Source organism: Zootoca vivipara, chromosome Z1, assembly GCF_965207765.1.
Source record: "Zootoca vivipara chromosome Z1, rZooViv2.hap1.1, whole genome shotgun sequence".
In the NCBI taxonomy this organism is placed as follows: Eukaryota; Metazoa; Chordata; class Lepidosauria; order Squamata; family Lacertidae; genus Zootoca; species Zootoca vivipara.
The window spans coordinates 57,744,385-57,762,624 of NC_142583.1; the positions used below are offsets into that span (position 1 = coordinate 57,744,385).

Consider the following 18,240-nt stretch of genomic DNA (forward strand, 5'->3'; position numbering starts at 1 on the left):
AGGAAGATTGCAACACTATAAACACACACTTGAGGAAGTCCCATTGAATTCATCGGCGTGTAAGAACTTAAGAAGAGCGTTGCTGGATCAGGCCAGAGGCTCCTCTCTCCTCACAATGTCCTCACCCTGTCCTGACAATGGCCACACAGATGGCCATGTGACACTCAGAAGCAGAGCTTCAGCACAACACTCTTCACTCTTGCGATTCATAGACATAATGTCTCCCACAGTGGGGGGGGGGGGGTAGAGATAGCTATTGTGACTAGTAGCCATTGATAGCCTTATCCTCCATAAGGACTGGTTCTTCCTCAAGCCAATGTGAGCTCTTTGGCACAGGTGGCAGATTGGCAGGAATGACAGGTGACGTTCTTCTACCTGCATGCTGCCATCACATGGCGGGCTACAGGGCTGCCTGCAAGCTCATGGACCAGTCCATCCCTTGCAGCTGCTGTCTGTCTGCCCACCCTAAGAGAGAAAAAACCAGGTGTGGGACCTAGGCATGCCTGCCAGTGGCTGCTGCACTGTTGCTGCTTTGTCACTGCGGCAAAGTTTAACAAAACTGTTCAAAGTTGGAACAGAAGTGTTTTGTTATTGCTGCTGTTGTTGTAATGATGCTTAGCCTGAAGAGAAGACTGAGAAGTCATATGATAGCTCTCTTCAAATATCTGAAATGGCTGTCACATGGAAGATGGAGCAAGCTTTCTGCCGCTCCTTTCAAAGTACATGTTTCCGACTAAACATCAGGAAGAATTTTCTGACAGTAAGAATGGTTCAACTCTATTAATTCATTGATTCAATGATGTTGATGATTTTGCAGTTGCAGGAAAGTGGATGGCATCACTCCTAAGGCACTATGGAGCTAGATCATCTTGCTTGTCATCCCAGTGCTTTGCTCCACACTGCTCTATGCCACAGGGAGAGTCCTTCCTTCAAGTGAGGAGTTTGGGGGCAAGATGTCCCTTGCAGCAGCATTCACACTGCCACCACTGTGACAAAAGCTGTAGAAGCAGCAGGATCACATGCAGAACCAGCAGGTGGGTGCACCATGAGTGGTGGTGGGGAGTAGGTAGGGCAGCATTTGCTGGTTTGTGTCTATTTATTTGCTTATGTGTAGTATTTTTATCCTGCTCTTTATTGTACAATCTCTGGGCAGGCTACAATTAACTCCATTAAAGCAACCCCAGACCCATAGGTGGTACTTAAGACCAGAGAGATTGGCTAAAATGAACAAATCGCTTAGTAATAAATGTTGGAGATGCAGACAACAGATTGGAACCTTCTACCATATGTGGTGGACATGTCGAGAGATCAGAAAGTTCTGGGACATGATCCATGAAGAAATAAAAAAGTTACTAAGAACTTCACATAGCAGAAGACCAGAAACATATCTTTGGGGAATATTGAATAGTGATATTCCAAGAGAAAACACTAAATTCTTTCTTTACGCGACATCAGCGGCGAGATTTCTGGTGGCTAAATACTGGAAGGGAAACCAGGTACCAACCAAAGAGAAATGGTTATGTAAATTATGTGAATATTTGGAACTGGCCAAATTGACAGATATAATAAGACTAAACCCAATGAATACAATCAAGAAGGAATGGAAATGCCTGATTGATTATTTAGAAAGACAAGGTTCTAATGTAAAAATTTGGTTATGTCTAGAATGAAAAGGGGAAATATACATATATACATATATTAAGATGAAAATAATACTGAAATACAGATAAAATATGAAATGTGAAAGGAAGTGTTGTGAGAGTGATGGAAATCTATTATTACTATTATTCTGTAAAATAGTGTTTATTGTATTGAAATATTATACTTTTCTTTTACTGACTACTTTTCTTTCCATTTTTTTTCTTATCTTCTTTTTCTTATCTATTTTTTATTTCTTTATATTATTCTTTATGTGTGGTTTGGTATTGATGTATTTACTTTGCAATAAAAAAGAAAAAAAGAAAGCAACCCCAGACAGCAAATGAGATAAAAATAAACCTAAGATCAACAGAAGAATCAACTGCATGATCAACCCATCAACCCTACAACATCTTAGGTAGCTAACAAACTCTGTACAACAGCAAAAACTAGTATTGGCAGCCTGAAAAGAACAGGGTGCAAACAGGTGTGTGTTTACCGTACATGGTTCCAAAATGTCAACGGTGCTGGCACCACTTGCACTTTTCTAGCAAGAGCATTTCATAACTGGGGTGCCACTGCAGAGAAGGCCTTCATGCAGCAGAATGTCATGGGCTGATATATGCACAGGATTGCACTGTAAGGCATCATTTTCTAGCAAGGGGCTGCACATCAAAGCAGACTGTTGCATCCTTTCTGATGCACTTGTCACTGCGAAACTGTTTGACATAATAGCCACCCTTTCCTCTCTCTACTATGATGCCCAAATCTAAATTTTGTAGGGGGTGGGGTTAGTCTGAGGCAAACAGACTAATAAATGCCTAACCGGTGTACAATGGCAAATTGATTCCCTGCGGGAGGGTTTTGTTATGTTTTCTGCCTCCAGGTAGCCCAGAAAGATTTGCATATGGACCCAAGGAGCTCTTCCACCCATGCAGCTCATGAGGCTAGACTTAGTTAGCTACAGCTGCAGAACTGCAGCTTGTATTGTCAAGTCCCTTAAGTCTTTGTTGGATCATGTTGCCCTTGCATAGCTCTTGGCAAACCTTGGCAAGCACTAAAAGCACTGCTAAATGCAGTCGCCTTTGTTTTTCTCTGGTACTGCTAATACGGTAGTAGACACAGGAGTCCTTGATTTTCTTAAGGAACATGGTACACATGGAAAGGGTGGGGGTGGGGATTAACCCTTTCCTCCCTTGCCATTGCCCCTGTGAATTCCCCTCTCGGAACAGTGATTAGCCCCATAAGCAAAACTTCCACCAGCACAAATGTGGGCTTTCTTGGCCCCCGCCATCTCCAGGATTAATAGTAGCTTTCGCAGGGTGAGAATTTCATCAAGAGGAAATGTTCAACTGCCCTTCTGCATACACCACAGGATGAAGAAAACTGTGCTCCCATGCGTCCTATTAACAGTAACTCCAAACCCACAACAAAATTGCATCCTCAGGTAATGTGTGTTTCATCATGTCAAGTTTGGCCTTTCCTTGTTAGCCTTTTAGTACTGGGATTTGGTGTGGTGCACTGTTGTTGCTGCTGTTGTTGCTGTTTTAAAAAAAATGTCAGAAAATCTCTGCAATCCATCGGGGTATTGTGGAAATGTGCATACAGTATCTCTTACATTTTTAAACAGCCGTTCCTGAATTTCTAAAGCAAAAACATAACCTTTCTAAAGCTGGCGCCATTCCTGGAATGTATGCTGTTATTGCCACTCACCCAACAAGCTCTTACTGAAATATGCTTCTTTTCTCATCAAGGTCATCCTAGAGGGAATGTCAGCAGCGCCCCTGACATCATCTCATAAAACTGCACCGTCATTAAACGGCTGCACGCGGCAGTAGCCTTGGGAGTGCTCTTCTCCTCTCCCATCTCTCTTGCCATTTGGCAGCATCTCAATTTCAAGGGGTGGAAGTGGTATTTTTAAAACTGGCTCACCTTTAGATAGCACATGCCCTAATTTTGCTTGTGACACCAATATAGATCCTTTTCATTTCTCCCTATATTTAAGTGTGTCTTTTTCCTCTGGGTGAATGCGAATACAGTAGTTTTGTTTTCTGTTCATAGGGATATTTTCATCACTCTGATAACTCTTTGCACTGCAGGGCTATTTTCAAACATACAAATAACAAAGGCGTTCACTGTTCATAAAACACTTCAAAACTATCTCTTGTGACAACAGACCTCACACATTAGAAGCAGAAAAAAACTATTTTCTGCAATCACTTTTGAACATCATAATAAAATGGTACTTTCACCTATTGTTTTAGCATAATGTGGTGCTCTTCCAATATAGCCACCACATAGTAAAATTTCAAGTTATCACATTCACATCCATAATTGCTATTAACATTCATTTACTATGATGGAAGTGATGAGAGGAGAAAAAATGGCTGAACACTTCATGATTGAATTCTGAAAGATGCCAGACACTTGAATATGGATGTCTAGAGGAGAGTCAAAACAACAAGCCACATTTCATGTTTGTTGAAAAACACCGTTCTCATAGCATGCACTGATGTTGAACACATGTCACAGGTATAATCTTATGTGCCACCCCAAACTCCAAGTGGTGAGAAATTCCAGGGGTGCCTGTGCCTACACAGAGCTCAGTTTCCTTAGAAAAGAGGCCAGGTGCGTTAGGATATATAGTTTTTATTTACACATATATTACCCCCCCCCCCACCACCCAAGTATCGCTCCTCCATTAGTCACAGGGATCCAGCACACAGCAAGACATGTCTCTGTCTCTAGCTTCCAGCTCTCTCAAACAAGGAAAAAAATTATTGTTCCCCTGAGTACAGCTGAGAGGGGTGAGGGAAAGGCTCACCCATTCATTTCTATGGCAAAGAGCAACTTGTGAGGGCGATCTGGCTGCGACATCTGTCACCCCATTGATCGCCAGGGTTGAGTCGGCTGATCTGGCTGGCTAGGCGGGTGTCCCCTTCCTCCCTCACCGCTCCCCTGCTGTGCGCTCGGTGGAAGAGGACGACCTTCCCAGATAGAAGGAGTGTACCGTTCTTCGGTCAAGGGTATACGATAGCTGCGCTCCCCTGCTAGAACCTCCAAACGAGCAACTTCTTTTCATATGCTCAATTGTGGTACTTAACTAGCCAGCCAAAGCAATTCCCTTGTTTGGCAGGCTTCCTCTTCTACAGCCTACCTTTGCAGATACAGGATCACAAGTTTTGGGAAAGGGCCCAGGGTTTCATTGAGGCTGACCCCCTAAACTCACAACAATAGTTACATCGCTAAAATGGTGTTTTTATCTGCACCATTCCTGTTCTTTACAGTCCTTGACCTCTTTGGCTCTCAGTGCCATTTAATCTCTTTGATTTTGGTGACTCCGTGGGATTTTCGAAGACGGCACTCCCAAGCTACCCCTGTGATGAGCAAACTACATGGGCCTCTACAGTCAATAAGGTGAAAAGGCAGTGAGGGCAGAAAAGGCCGAAAACCGTAAAAGCAAGGAAGAAAAATGAAAAACATTCTGAGGAGCTGAAGCAGCAACCAAAGGGGAATGAAACAGTGGTCGGTAACCTCCTGTCTGTCCAGATCCATCCATCCATTCATCCTTTCCTTTCTCTTCTGACATTCAAAATGAGTTCCTGGAGTGGGGTTGTTGTGTGTACAAACCTTGCCCTCAAACACCCCATCTCCATAGGACATCTCTGTGAGGGGTGCTCTGAAGGGAGCTTGTAAGTGCTTTTGGACTAATTCAGCTTGAAGCCTCTGTGCAATCAGGATCCTGATTACAGGCAGAGTCTTCAAAGTGCATCCATCCAAACATACTTAGAAACTCACTTCAGACCTTCCCACTTAAAGGGTGGGGTGGGGGGAATTTGGGTGGTGCATGCAGGATGCACCCTGCTGCTTCCCTTGTTGCTTGAATGTCTGACTAGACTAGAGCATCTCTCCGTCCTTTAAATGTCACTCAAGGTGACTCACATTAGTTTAAAGTGGGATAAAGACTGTAGTTTAGTAAAGCATTTGCTTTGCATGCAACAAGTCCTGGGGTCAATCACCAGCATAGTCAAGTTGGGCTGAGAGGGAATCCTGCTTGAAACCTTGGAGAGCCACTGCCAATCAGTCTACTAAGTTAGATGGAGCAATGATTTGATATGTATGACAGCTTTCTATGTTGCTAATGGTTTACAAGGCATGATACAAAAGGGGGAAATAAACAATACATCTAGCTGCTGAAGGAAACTTCGCCTAGCTCTCTCGCTGCTCCTTTTGATGCAGCCAGGCAGATGTGCAAAATAAATAAAAAAGATACATGCAAACTTATTTAACTTTTACAATTTAAAAATAAAATACAAAAAAATTCCTTCCAGTAGAGACCAACTAAGTTTGTCATTGGTATGAGCTTCCGTGTGCATGCACACTTCTTCAGATACAATTTAGTTAGAATGTCGTTTGAAGAAGCAATATACATACTTTGCAAATGATAAAACATGGAGAGAAGACAACATTGCCGGTTAGGTTGGAAATTACTAGAGACCAACAAGATTATGCAGAGGATTTGAAAGTATTTTCTTTTAAAAGAATACTCTGGATGTAAAAAATAAAAATAAACAGTGAGGATTAAACCCACCACCACCACTACCACATACACAAGCCGGCTATTCTTCTAGCTGGTTGATAACAAACCGAACACTATTTGCAACAAGGCTTTTAGGCATCAGCTTTTCCAAGACACCCCCTGATGTGTTGACAGGTTGTAAGATACTAAATGTGACTACTGGAAAAAATGACAGGGGATTAGGCATCGTCCCTGCCATTGCTATCAAGCTTTCATGGGTGAGTCAGGCTCAGGTATTATTCTGGAAGCAGGTTAACTATCTGCTACAAAGCAGCTGAAGAAAATCCACCCACAGTCATTCAACCCAGAGTTGTTCAACAGTGCTTGCTCCTTAAAATCCCAGACTGGACAGGAGTAGATAATTTGCAAATGGGTCACAACCCAAGTCTTTTCACAGTGTGTTTATCAAAGCTCTTTTGCTGTCTAACAATAGAAATGGCCTTTAAAAAATATGTTTCTTTGTAATACATACAAGCTTGCATATATACTGTTGTGAGTTGGGGGTGGTTGGGCTGCATGCCTGGGTCCCTTCTAATTCCTGGATCTGACAAGGATTCAATTGCTGGAATAGCCAGGGCCAGCTTCTTGGTGAGGCAATGGCCTGAGTAAGGGTTACAAAGGGAGCGGCTCTGTGCCAGAGGGGGGTCTTGTCATCTGGGCCGCCCAGGACCTCCATACACACTGCCCAGACTTGCACTCCAGAGAGGTCACTTTGGTGCTCTTAACGTAGCAAAAACAACATGGGAAGCAGCAGTTACGAGTTGCCGGTGTCTGCAGCCATAGCAGGTGCTCTCATTCTTCAGTGGTTTGAATTCACCCCTGGATGAGCACTCCATTATCTCTTAAGAGAGACAGATGCTGACAAGTACAATCCAACTTCTTGGTGCTGATTTTGTTTAACATTGTAAACCTGATGTTGTGGATTACAACTTCCATCAGCCACAAGAAGTCTGGTCAAGAGTCAGGGATAATGGGAGTTGTAGTGTAGAACATATGGAGGGCACCAGGTTGGGGACGGCAGCCCCCAATGTCTTTGGCCTTTCGAGAGTCAATATGGTCTCATATGTATAGTTAAGTTTTTGTTACAATTTCCACCACACCATTCCATTGTTACATACCATTGGAAAAATAACAAAACAAAACAGAGATCCATCAAATTAAGCTCCACGGAGACAATTTTGTGACACCTTAGCAGAGCAGCTGTATTAGAGCAGCATTGGTGGTATTATTTAACTGATGCTCTCTCCTAGCAATGCAAGCAGGTTAACTAACAGAGCCAAAGTATAACCCGACAGCAAATAAATAAAATAAAAATAAGAAAAAGAAAAAGCAGGGAAAGAAAAGCCCAGGGCTAAACAATTCTGCTGTAGTTTGTTGTATCTGCATAGAAGTCTGAATATTAATGTCGTGGGTTTGAGAGACAAAGACAAGCTTCTTTTATTGCAGAATCCAAGAGCTTTATTTCACTTGACAGTAATTCACAGTTTTCCTACTGGCTAAATATTTTGTATAGCGAGTTAAATGCACTGAGGTATCATTCAAGCACATAATGATTTCTCTTCCCCCCTCTTCAGTTAGGAAAACAATTTTTTAACAGCAGAATGACTGAGGTAACTATCCAAAATCTGTAAACTGGGCCACTGTACACCTGTACCCTATATGGAGGCATATAATGGGGTCAAAGGCATTTGGAACAGATGGATGTCAAAAGGCACAGCAAAGAATGATAACAACAGAGGGGTGGATCCAGGCTAAGTTATTCAGAATTAGGTTTCATTGAAATCAGCGTGAAAAGTTAATTGTGATTAACTTAAGTCTTGTTGATTTCAATTAACTAATTTAAGGCACAATCCCATGATCCCTTGGAGGGTGTCTCAGGGGCTGTTATGATGTAACAGACTTCCCCCTCCACTTGTTCTGAGAGCTATGCTTAGAGTAGCCAGCTGCGCACCAACAAAAAAAGAGGACAGAAAGAGCACACAGATTTGCATGAAATTTGCATGGTCAACTTTAGATGCATACATGCAAATTTTAAAATGTTAGTATACTTTAGATAGAAAGGCATGGCATCTCACCCCAGACAGATGGGTAGGGTATAAGTAATGCATTATTATTATTATTATTATTATTATTATTATTATTAGACTGTGGCCATGTGACCTGCATGTGTCTGCTCAGTCTAGTGTTCAGGTGCCAGCTATTGATGAGCTACTTCAAAGCCCTCCTGTTCCCACTTCTTTGTCTTTAACCAGAGCTGAACTGGGAAAGCCCTTCAGAGAATGGAGCGCTTCAAATAGATGGCTTTCCTGTGACAAACAGGGGAATGTCCTCTGTAATGCAGGACATATGGCCACCCTATGTATGCTTAGTCTTGGCTCTTTGATGTTGGCACTTGATTAATCTTAGAAAGCATAGCTAAGCAAAATGAATCAACTTAGGTAAAGATAGCCAAATGCCATGTCTTCAGGAATTCAGAAACCATGTAAGAGTACCATAACTTAGAATTACAGGTGTCCCCCCACATATGCAGGGGTTACATTCTGGGACCCTGTGTGCATAAGCGAAATTCAGGTAAGAGGGTAGTGTCCTCTAAAAAGCCACTAAATGCCCATTCTTTTCCTGCTTTCCAGCTCTCTCTCCTGCTCTCTCCCCAGTCCAGAATCCAGACCAAAATATCTGGATTTGTAGCTCTGGGGCTGGCTGGAAGCTGGCAGATGCATGAGAAAGCTGCTGTGGTGCTTGCGTTACCCTGTGGGTCAGCTGTTAGCCGGGAAGGCTGAGTAGCCTGAGCAAAGCCCCACTGTGCCTAAGGATTCTTTGGGGCTTCCTCTGCCCTCACTAATGTCCTCTTTGCAGGGAGGGCCTCTTTGCAAGCCACAAGGACTTGACAGCCCTTTCCTGCCTTTCCTGCGTGAATTAAATATTTGTTTATTTCGCAGTGCCACACACATATCCTTGCTTGATGGTCAATGGCTCCTATTTCTTTTCAGAAACCCATTTATTTATTTATGACATTTATATCTCACCTTTCCTCAAGGTGGTGTACATGATTCTCCCTTCCCAATTTTATTATCACAACAACCCTGTAAGGCAGGTAACAACGAGAGACAGTGACTGCCTGAAGGGTAATCATGAGCTCCATGCCTGAATGGAGATTCAAACTCTGATCTTCCAGGCCATAATCTAACCATTCCATTGCACTGGGTCCCCAGAAGGGGGAAAAATCAGCCATGTTCTCCCCCATTCCATCAGGAATATTACAAGAAGACCTGAAAACTTACACAGAAACATCTCTACCAAACACTATCCCCCCCCCTGGTCAGTTTCACTCTGTCTTTTTCTTTCCCACCCTTTAGAAATGTGGACATCAAACATATTCCATGACATGTCCATAGCTGCCAAGTTATCCCTTTTTTTAAGGGATTTTCCCTTATGCTGAATAGGCTTCCTCGCGAGAAAAGGGAAAACTTGGCAGCTATGCATGTCTTGCAAGTGTGTTTTGGTACTCTTCTCACTTTCCTCTATTTTATGGTTTAGTCTCTGGTGGACCTTGGCTGATGGGGCTATATTAATAATGAACAGGGCTGTGACTCCTTTAAAGATACTAGAAAGCCCTCCTCTGGCTCTTGCTGTTCTTTTGTTATCAAGAGATCCATGGAAGGATAGGGCTTCAGAGCAGCCTCTCTTTTCCTTCTCCCCAGTTTCAAACTTCTCCTTTCTGAACTTCTATCAAATGTCATAACATCAAGAATGAATCAAATATTCTAGGACATGAATTTCAATATGGAAAGAAGTCCATTGGGGAGGGGAAATCTGTGGGTTTTGATAGAACTGCAGAAACCTATAACCAGATTAGAGAACAGGATGGGTTTTGAACTGAAATAGACAAATACTCATATTTTAGCTATAAAACATAATCCAGAGAATATAAAGTATTATAAATCAAGCATCCAACAGCCATATCGTAATCTTGTTCTTCTCGGAGGTAAGTCCTATCAAATTCAATGGAACTTACACTCAGGAAAATGGAGTCACCATTGCAACCTGAATTATGAGGGTTTTAGCATGACTTAAGGATGAGTGACTTTTGCTAGGTTGTACCCAAAGGCCTTGGTCCAGAAGCTCTGGAGCAGAGCCAGGCATTTTGATATTCTCCATCTGACTTGTTCCCTTCCAGGTTACAAAGCACACCGTCCAGCTGCAATATTACAACATTGTTCTTCCTACTGAGTAAGTAGAATCTGCTTCTCTGAGCAAAAACCACTGGTTCTTATCCTATGGTGAATGACCTTTTTCTTCTTTATTTGTGGAGCAAAACAGATAAGTAAATATATGCACACTAAAAAGGGAAAGTGTTTTACCCTTTGAGAGAAGAATGAGGTTTTTAAACTTTCCATTTGAAAAATAATAATGAAGGAAATGAAGCGCTCAGTTTCCTTTGTTAGGTAGGAACAGACTATATGAACTGCCTGCCAGGATCGGTACAAGATCATTGTTTTTTATATTCCCATTCTACAGACAGCAGAAGCTAAACACCCTTTGCAAAAGTATCAAGCAGTTCAGAAGAGAGTTTCCATTTGTCAAGGAAAAAGGCCGGCCGCTGCCCTTACCTTTTGAATGCCTGCTTGGGATTCCTGCACGTTATTCTCTGACCCGTTACTTCGGTTAATCATCTGCCACAGTTTCGAATACATGTTGTTCTTCTCGAACGGATTCATCCCTTTCACCCGAACGTGCTCATAGACCGCAGAGTCCAGGACGGTGCCATAAGGAATATCAGTCTGCCTGGAGAGATCCTGGAGAGACCTTAAGTGTTGGTAAAGATAAGAAACACAAGAGACATGACTCCAGATTTTCATGCTACAGGCAAGCAAAGGGCAACATGTATGATGAGACAGCTGTCAAGTCATTTTTATTTTATTCTTAAAAGTCAAAGCAAGGCTAAGAGAATTACCTTTATAGTTTAAACCACAAGGGAAGCTATAGAGGGGAAAGGAGAGGGAAGGAAAGATAATGGATTTTTAAAACAAGAAAGACCTCCACAAATCAGAGCAGTGTTAGCAGCTTTATTTTAAAGGTCAAAACAAGGAGGGGAGGAAGCAGTTTTTTAATGGGGTAATTTATTTCATTTATATCCCACCACTGGGATTCATAGATTCCCCAAGGTGGTTCACAAGCATTTGGGGGGGGGGTTGTTTTTGGTTTTGTTTATTATGTATTTTTGTGCTCTCATTTGTATCTTTATGTTGTGGACTGCCCTGTGATCTTCGGACGAAAGGCGGCATACAAATTTAATAACTAATAATAACAATAATGATCAAACAACAATAAATGGTTTAAAACAGGAGTGGGAAACCTTTTTCAGACTGAGGGCCACACAGTGGCGCAGCTTCATGCTCCGGCACCGGGGCGGCTGGGGCTGGCGCGCATCCTGGGGGCATGGCGCACTGCCCGCAGGGATATGGCATGTGTCCTGGGGCGTAGTGCCCAGCGCGGGCAGGGGGGCAGCCGCAATGGCACCCCACCAGGATCGCACTGCTGGGGGCAGTGCGCTCCCCCCCACTCCTCTTCCTCCGCTAGTGGGGCCACATTCCCTTTTGGGAAAACTTCAAAGGGCCACATGTTATAGGTAGGTGGAGCCAGAGACAAAAGTGGGTGGAGCAACAAATTTAAATTTCAGTATTGCACAATAGGCTACTTTCAACTCTATCCTCCATTCAGGGAAGCAAGATCAGAATTCAAAGACACATTCTAGACAGGCAGAAACATTCAAGTAGGACATGAAGCCAATAGGTGTGTGTGGCTGGGGAGGGAGTCTGGCCTGGGGAGAGCGGAAAGTTCCTGATTAAGTTCTTTTAAAACTTAACTATCATAAAAGTGTGTGTGTGTGTGTGTGTGTGTGTGTGTGTAAAATATCAAAGCACAGAACCAGAGCTAAGACAAATTATTTGTTTCTTATGTTTTGCAGCTTTTACCAAATTGTGCTTAAGGTAGCTGCAGCAACAGAATGCAAAGTACCGGTAAAATATGAATAGCAATCAAAAATAACAATTTTCTCATTTTTTTTTTTTTAATTTCACCCTTACTTGCCAAACTGGAGGCAAGGCCTTTCTTCTCAGGCGTGGATAAACATCTCTGCCAAAACAGTCACCATCATCACAGACCAAGGACATGCTTTAGGACTTTACTGCATAGTAAAATCCCAAAACACAAAAGTAGCACCCTGACATTCATCAAAGATCTTAGGAAACTAAACTATTGTTAGAATTTTTTTTGAAGTATTGTGATTACACTGTATTCTGAGATTTCAGTGTTCCCACGGTTCTGTCTGGTTACAGGAATTGCACACCCATAGCAAGTAGGAAGCTGCCTTACATTGAGTTAGGCCATTGCTCCATCTAGCTCAGTATTGTCTACACTGACTGGACTAGCAGTTTTCCCGAGTCCTGCCTGGAAACACCAGGGATGGATCTGGGGACCTTCTGCATGCAAAGCATGTACTCTGCCACTGAGTGATCACCCTGCCCAGGTTATATGCATGCCATTGCCCTACCCACAATTCACCTCCATTCATGGTAGGGATGGTTTGGCTCTAAGCTGAAGTTTACCTGACTCATTGCTTGATAGTATGAATGTGCATCTGTTTCAGGATGAAACAAAGGGTTTCCTTGTTATGGAGGGCTGAATCTTTAGGCCACGGTTCTCAAGTATGCATGGAGCCTTCATGCATACAAAAATCATCCTCATCCCATGATGGGCTGGGAAAAGTCATGGAAGCTGAGGGGCTAAAAACTAAATGCACAGCCCCAAAGCCCTGCTTGTACTATAGTTGCAACTTCACTCTGGAAACACTTGTAAATAGAGGTAAATGACAATGTTTTATCTTATGAAAAGATTGCCTTCCTTGCCAGAAATTGCATTTTATAGGCAGGATGGTCTGTGTGAGAACACATTTTACACAATCAAACTGTTATGTATTATCTGTAAAGATGGAAAAGAATGGTTTTGCAACCAGTATGGAGGAGAAAGACATTCACTGAATGCTGCTGTTTGTGAAGCTGGGTGCTACATCAAGAACTGTGTATATTAAAAATGACAAAGAAATGAGACTTCTGCAATGTGATATTTGGATAGTAGTTTGATGGGAAAGTACTGCACCAGGAAAGCATAAGCTAGAATTCAAATGACAGACACCCAAGACCTTTTGAGGAAACATCCAGAATTCAGCAGAAGAGTAAAGATAGCATCTATTGCCCCTGCTCCCAGACCTCCAGGCATCCAAAAGAAAGTAGGAACAGAACCACTTCATGTACCCATAGGGTCAGGGCCCGTCCTAGACATTTTGGCACCTGAGGTGAACCAGAAAATGGTGTGCCCTCCAGGTAAGTAGGGGGAAGTGAAGATCCACATCAGGAAAAGGTGAGGTAACAAAGATCTATATTGGGCTCTGCTGCCTCTGTGGATGCTGTCGCCCAAGGCTGTTGCCTCACCTTCCCTTGTGGTGGGCAGACCCTGTAGCTTTCTATGCAGTCAGTTCATTATTGGTAACCAGTCCTCCTGGTTACTGGTTACCTACCCTTTGAAGCGTGGATCTCTGTTATCCCTTCCATCTTCTCCTCCTTTCTTGACTTTGAGGAAGGGTCAAGCGGGTCCTTCCTCAAAGTGAGGCATTTTGGGCACAGTGGATAAAGGCTGTTACTACAACCAAAATTCCTCACCCCCCTTGCAAGGCATGCATTTGTTGTTTTGGCAGTCCTCTAACTTCTTCATCTTGCTCTCAGTGTGTTTTCTACCCAACCCCATTGGTTTGTTTTTTTTATATGGACATATGCAAATTAGAATCCTTAAGTATACGGCTCTGAAATACCACCGGTTTCAAATCAGTTTCCTGATGGTCCCTGAAAGTCTGCAGACCTGACATATTTCCCTCTATTTACCCATCCTTGTGGGCCACTTAACCATGCCTTTATTTTTTTAATGACATTCATTAGACTTCTGAAGGTCTACTGCAATCTAACACCTAGGAACCATTAAGGCTTTGCTGGCACAAATTAGCTTCATGCAAGTGCACAAATCTAAGTGATGACACTTAAGGACAGATAAAGGGGCTAGATGTGTGCAGTCTTTTGAAAAGCTAACAGCAAATTACTAATGTCCATGTAGCATGTTGGAAAATGTTAACACAAACTTATAGGATGCCATAGATTTTGATGGACATATGGTCTTTGGGTACAATCTACTCGTATACAATGTGCAAGTATACAATGGAACAGAGGAATGGTGGGAGGCCTCAGCTGGGGAACCCCCAAAGGATGAAGGCCCAGGGATTGGTGGTAAGACAATGATGAGCAATCAGAGAGACAAGAGGGAAAAGCCTGGGAGAAGGAGGTGTTGGAAAGTGAAGAGGTAACGGGGTTTAGTGAGCAGGGGGAGGAGAGAGCAGAGGTGGGAGCAGGAGAGGAGGGAGGCCAAGAGGCAGAGATGAGTCAGCCAAGGTATCTCCCTCTCCTGCTGTGACAAGTTCCTCTCACCCCATGTCTCCCAGGACCAGGAGAGGTATGAAGAGGGAGAAGCAGAGACAGGCACATTGGTGTAGTTTCAGACTGCTTGAGAAGGACCAGGGGGAGGAGGAGATTTAGGCAGCTGTGTGAAGATGGGGATTTTCAGTCTCCAGGGCTGCCTCATAGGAGCATGACCTACTGAGAAGAGTTGCTGCGCTCATTAGGCCTGACACCCTTGAGCAGGCCTTGTTTCTTCTAATAAAGAATTAACTTTATTAATTGTGATTTATTGCTGGCTGGCTCCCTGGCAATGGTTGAGTAATATAATATGACTGTTTCCCACTGATATACACATGCCTGATCTGCGTGCAGAAGGGGATGCATTCCCCACCTTCCACAGCCCATCTGGTTTTTAAAAAGAGCATAAGACCAAAAGAGCTAGCAGGATGCAGTAGACAGACAATGGTTTCATTTCCCTGCTCAGCCACAAAACCCACAGAGTAACCTTTGACCAAGCACTCTCTCTCAGACGAATGTTCGTCAAAGTGTTGTTGCATATATAAAATTGAACATTTTAATGTACATTACCTTAAGTGCTGGATGCAAACATCACATAAACATTGTATTCTAGGGCAGATTCTTCTGTGAGGAAATGTTACAACATTTGGGGCTTTTTAGTTTATAAAAAAATGGTAAAGGGGGAACATGATAAGAAATGCATAAGATTATGCATAAAGATTGGCAGATTCAGGACAGACAAAAGAAAGAACTTCTCCACACATAACATAGTGCAACTATGGACAAGACATATCCATAAAACATGGTATTGGATACCATCTTGGGTGTATTTAAAAGAGCATTAGACAAATGCATGAAAGATAAGGCCATCAATGACTACTAGTCACAAATGCTATGGATTATAGTATGCCTCTGAATACTGCTTGCTGAGGAACATGATTGGGGGAAGTGCTGTGGTGCTCATGTTCTGCTTGACAACTGATTGGCCACTTTATGAGCACTATGTGAACAAACCAGAATACTGGATTGGATGGGCCTTTAACTCTTCTTATGTTGCTGAAGGAAAAATGGTCAGCTGAACTCTGATGTAGACATTTAATAATGCTGTGCTGGATCAGGACCTTCCAATACACAGGGCCATTATGTACATGTGCAAGCTTGACATTGTGATGGTGTGAGCTTCTGATTGACTAGTATCACTAGTCACTAACTAGATTTGTTAGCTCTCCCCCTTCAGGGCAGGCCCTGTCCTTTGACAGAGTGAAGCAGCTGCCTCAAGTGGCAGCTGCTGAGGGTCAGGGAGCAGTTCCAAGATGTTAAGAGCTGTGTGCACCACAGCTGCCAAATCTAGCCTGCTGGTGTCAGTTGTGGTGAAGTATACCTTCTCATTCCCACTAGCTGGCTTCTGTATGTGGAATGTGAGGAGGTACCATCTTGTCCTTTGCTTTTGGCAGCAAAATGTCTTGAGCTGTCCCTGCCCCCCTCCCTTGATGCTGTCAGTGTTCCAGGCAGCACTGTGCACATTCGTGTTCCTGTTTAATGTTTCAGTTTGTCAAAGCTTTGAAACAATGTGATGAAGGTTGCTGTAAAAATGTAAGGCATTGCCATTTCTTATTCCAAGTCACCACCACTTCTCTGCATCTCCCAACAGCACTCTCCGCAACATCACATCGTATATTGTAATGTCCTCGATTGTAAGGGTACTTGCTGTGTGCGTTATGGGAATGGGGTAGGAGGAAGTAGTTCCTAAGTCCCCAGTTTCTAATGAGAACACCTTGCAAATTTTAATCAGTTGCTTACAGGACTCAGTGAGGCTATATAATTCCCCAACATAACAGCCAGCGCAGCAATTTTCCCTACGTGTATTGCTGTTAGTATAAATGATAGGTGCAACAGATGCTGCAGAACAGTCTGTTGGGAAACAGCAATGGGGAAAAAATATTTTCCCTGCACATCTTAAAACTCTAGGAGTTATTCTTTCGTCTCTCAAAAGGCAGACCAAAGCAGTGCCATAAATGAGTTTCCTTTCCCAACAGCTTGATAGAGAGACAATAAGAGAATGAGTTAAAGGAAGTATGATTATAAACAGAAAGGTTACGATACAGAGGAGAAAACCCTCCAACAAACTCCATTTAGAGCTCAGTGGGAGAACACATCCTTTACCTGCAGAAGGTCCCATGTTCAACTCCAGAATCTCCAGTTAAAGGGACACAGAACAGGTGATGGGACAGGTGTCTGCCTGATATAAGGCATAGTCAATGTGATGCTCTCCAGATGACTACAACTCCCATCATACCTGACCCAAAGCTATGCTAGTTTGGGCTGACGGAAGTTATAGTCCTACAACATCTGGAGGGCACCATGTTGGCTATAGTTGCTCTACAGAGCTGTTGATGGCCAGCGTAGAAATACTAGACCAGGCATCCCCAAACTGCGGCCCTCCAGATGTTTTGGCCTACAACTCCCATGATCCCTAGCTAACAGGACCGGGGAAGATGGGAACTGTAGTCCAAAACATCTGGAGGGCCAAAGTTTGGGGGTGCCTGTACTAGACTATGGACAAATAGCATGACCACAGCACCTGAACTTGCATTCCTATCCCCAGGTTTCATTGTGAACCTTATTGACTAAGCTATTTTGTCAACATAAATTCAGAATTTCCAATAGGTCAGCACAAGCAGAAGGCAAAGTTTTTGTTGGGATTGGGAACACTGAAAAGAGCACACCAAGTCCCAGCAGTAAAATACATTTGTATTATTATTGCACACTACTTAGCAACTATGCTATTAAGCAGTATATAAACTGTTAAGCAGACAAACAACCCCCTCTTCACTTCTCCAAAATTACAGTTCCAAGAACAGTCTGACTGATTACTAAGTCAGTTTATGTCTGTGGCATTGCAGTGTGTTGGCTGGTGAGGCACATGAAATTGTAATGCAAACAGGTCAAATGTAATGATTCAAAATTAATTTGCCTCTGTCTCAGTTGTCATGTTCAGGATGTTGTTTTAGCTGAAGTGGTGGCAACCATAGTTTTGTGTTGCAGCAGCCAGGATCAGAAGACTGGGTTTTATCAACTCCCCATATTTAGTTTTTTTTATAAAAAAAACCCAACAACAACCAACCAACCAACAAAACAAAACAAAACAAAACAAAACAAAAAAACCCCACACAAAACAACAACATTGAAAAACAACTAATTTTGGCCCTGACAGTTTGTAATTTTTCAGCAACACTCTTTTCAGAATTGGAAGGTATTGATTACACAGGAGTTGCAAACTAGAAAACAGATTTTTATGATTCCACACGGCAAACAGCAACATGTCTGCTGAGCATGAGGCTGCTATTAGAACTGTCTTGTAAGCTGTCTGTGCAGGAGCAATTAGTCACTAAATAATGAGGCCAAACATCGTATTGCTTATTCTGAAGCACACACTTATTTATTACTCTAATTCAGATAAAGCTTTGCCCATGGAGCTAGCATTCTCTCTCTCCTCTCTCTCTC

The 18,240-nt window shown here is 42.9% G+C and overlaps 1 protein-coding gene across 1 annotated transcript in view; it reads right to left on the reverse strand.

The window, feature by feature from the left end:
- GRID2 (glutamate ionotropic receptor delta type subunit 2) overlaps window positions 1–18,240 on the reverse strand; it is a 368,933-nt gene that overhangs the window by 112,852 nt on the left and 237,841 nt on the right. The window contains exon 11 of the mRNA XM_088660515.1: window positions 10,828–11,023. Coding sequence (XP_088516641.1) covers window positions 10,828–11,023 — 196 coding nt within the window. The remainder of the gene's footprint in view (window positions 1–10,827; window positions 11,024–18,240) is intronic.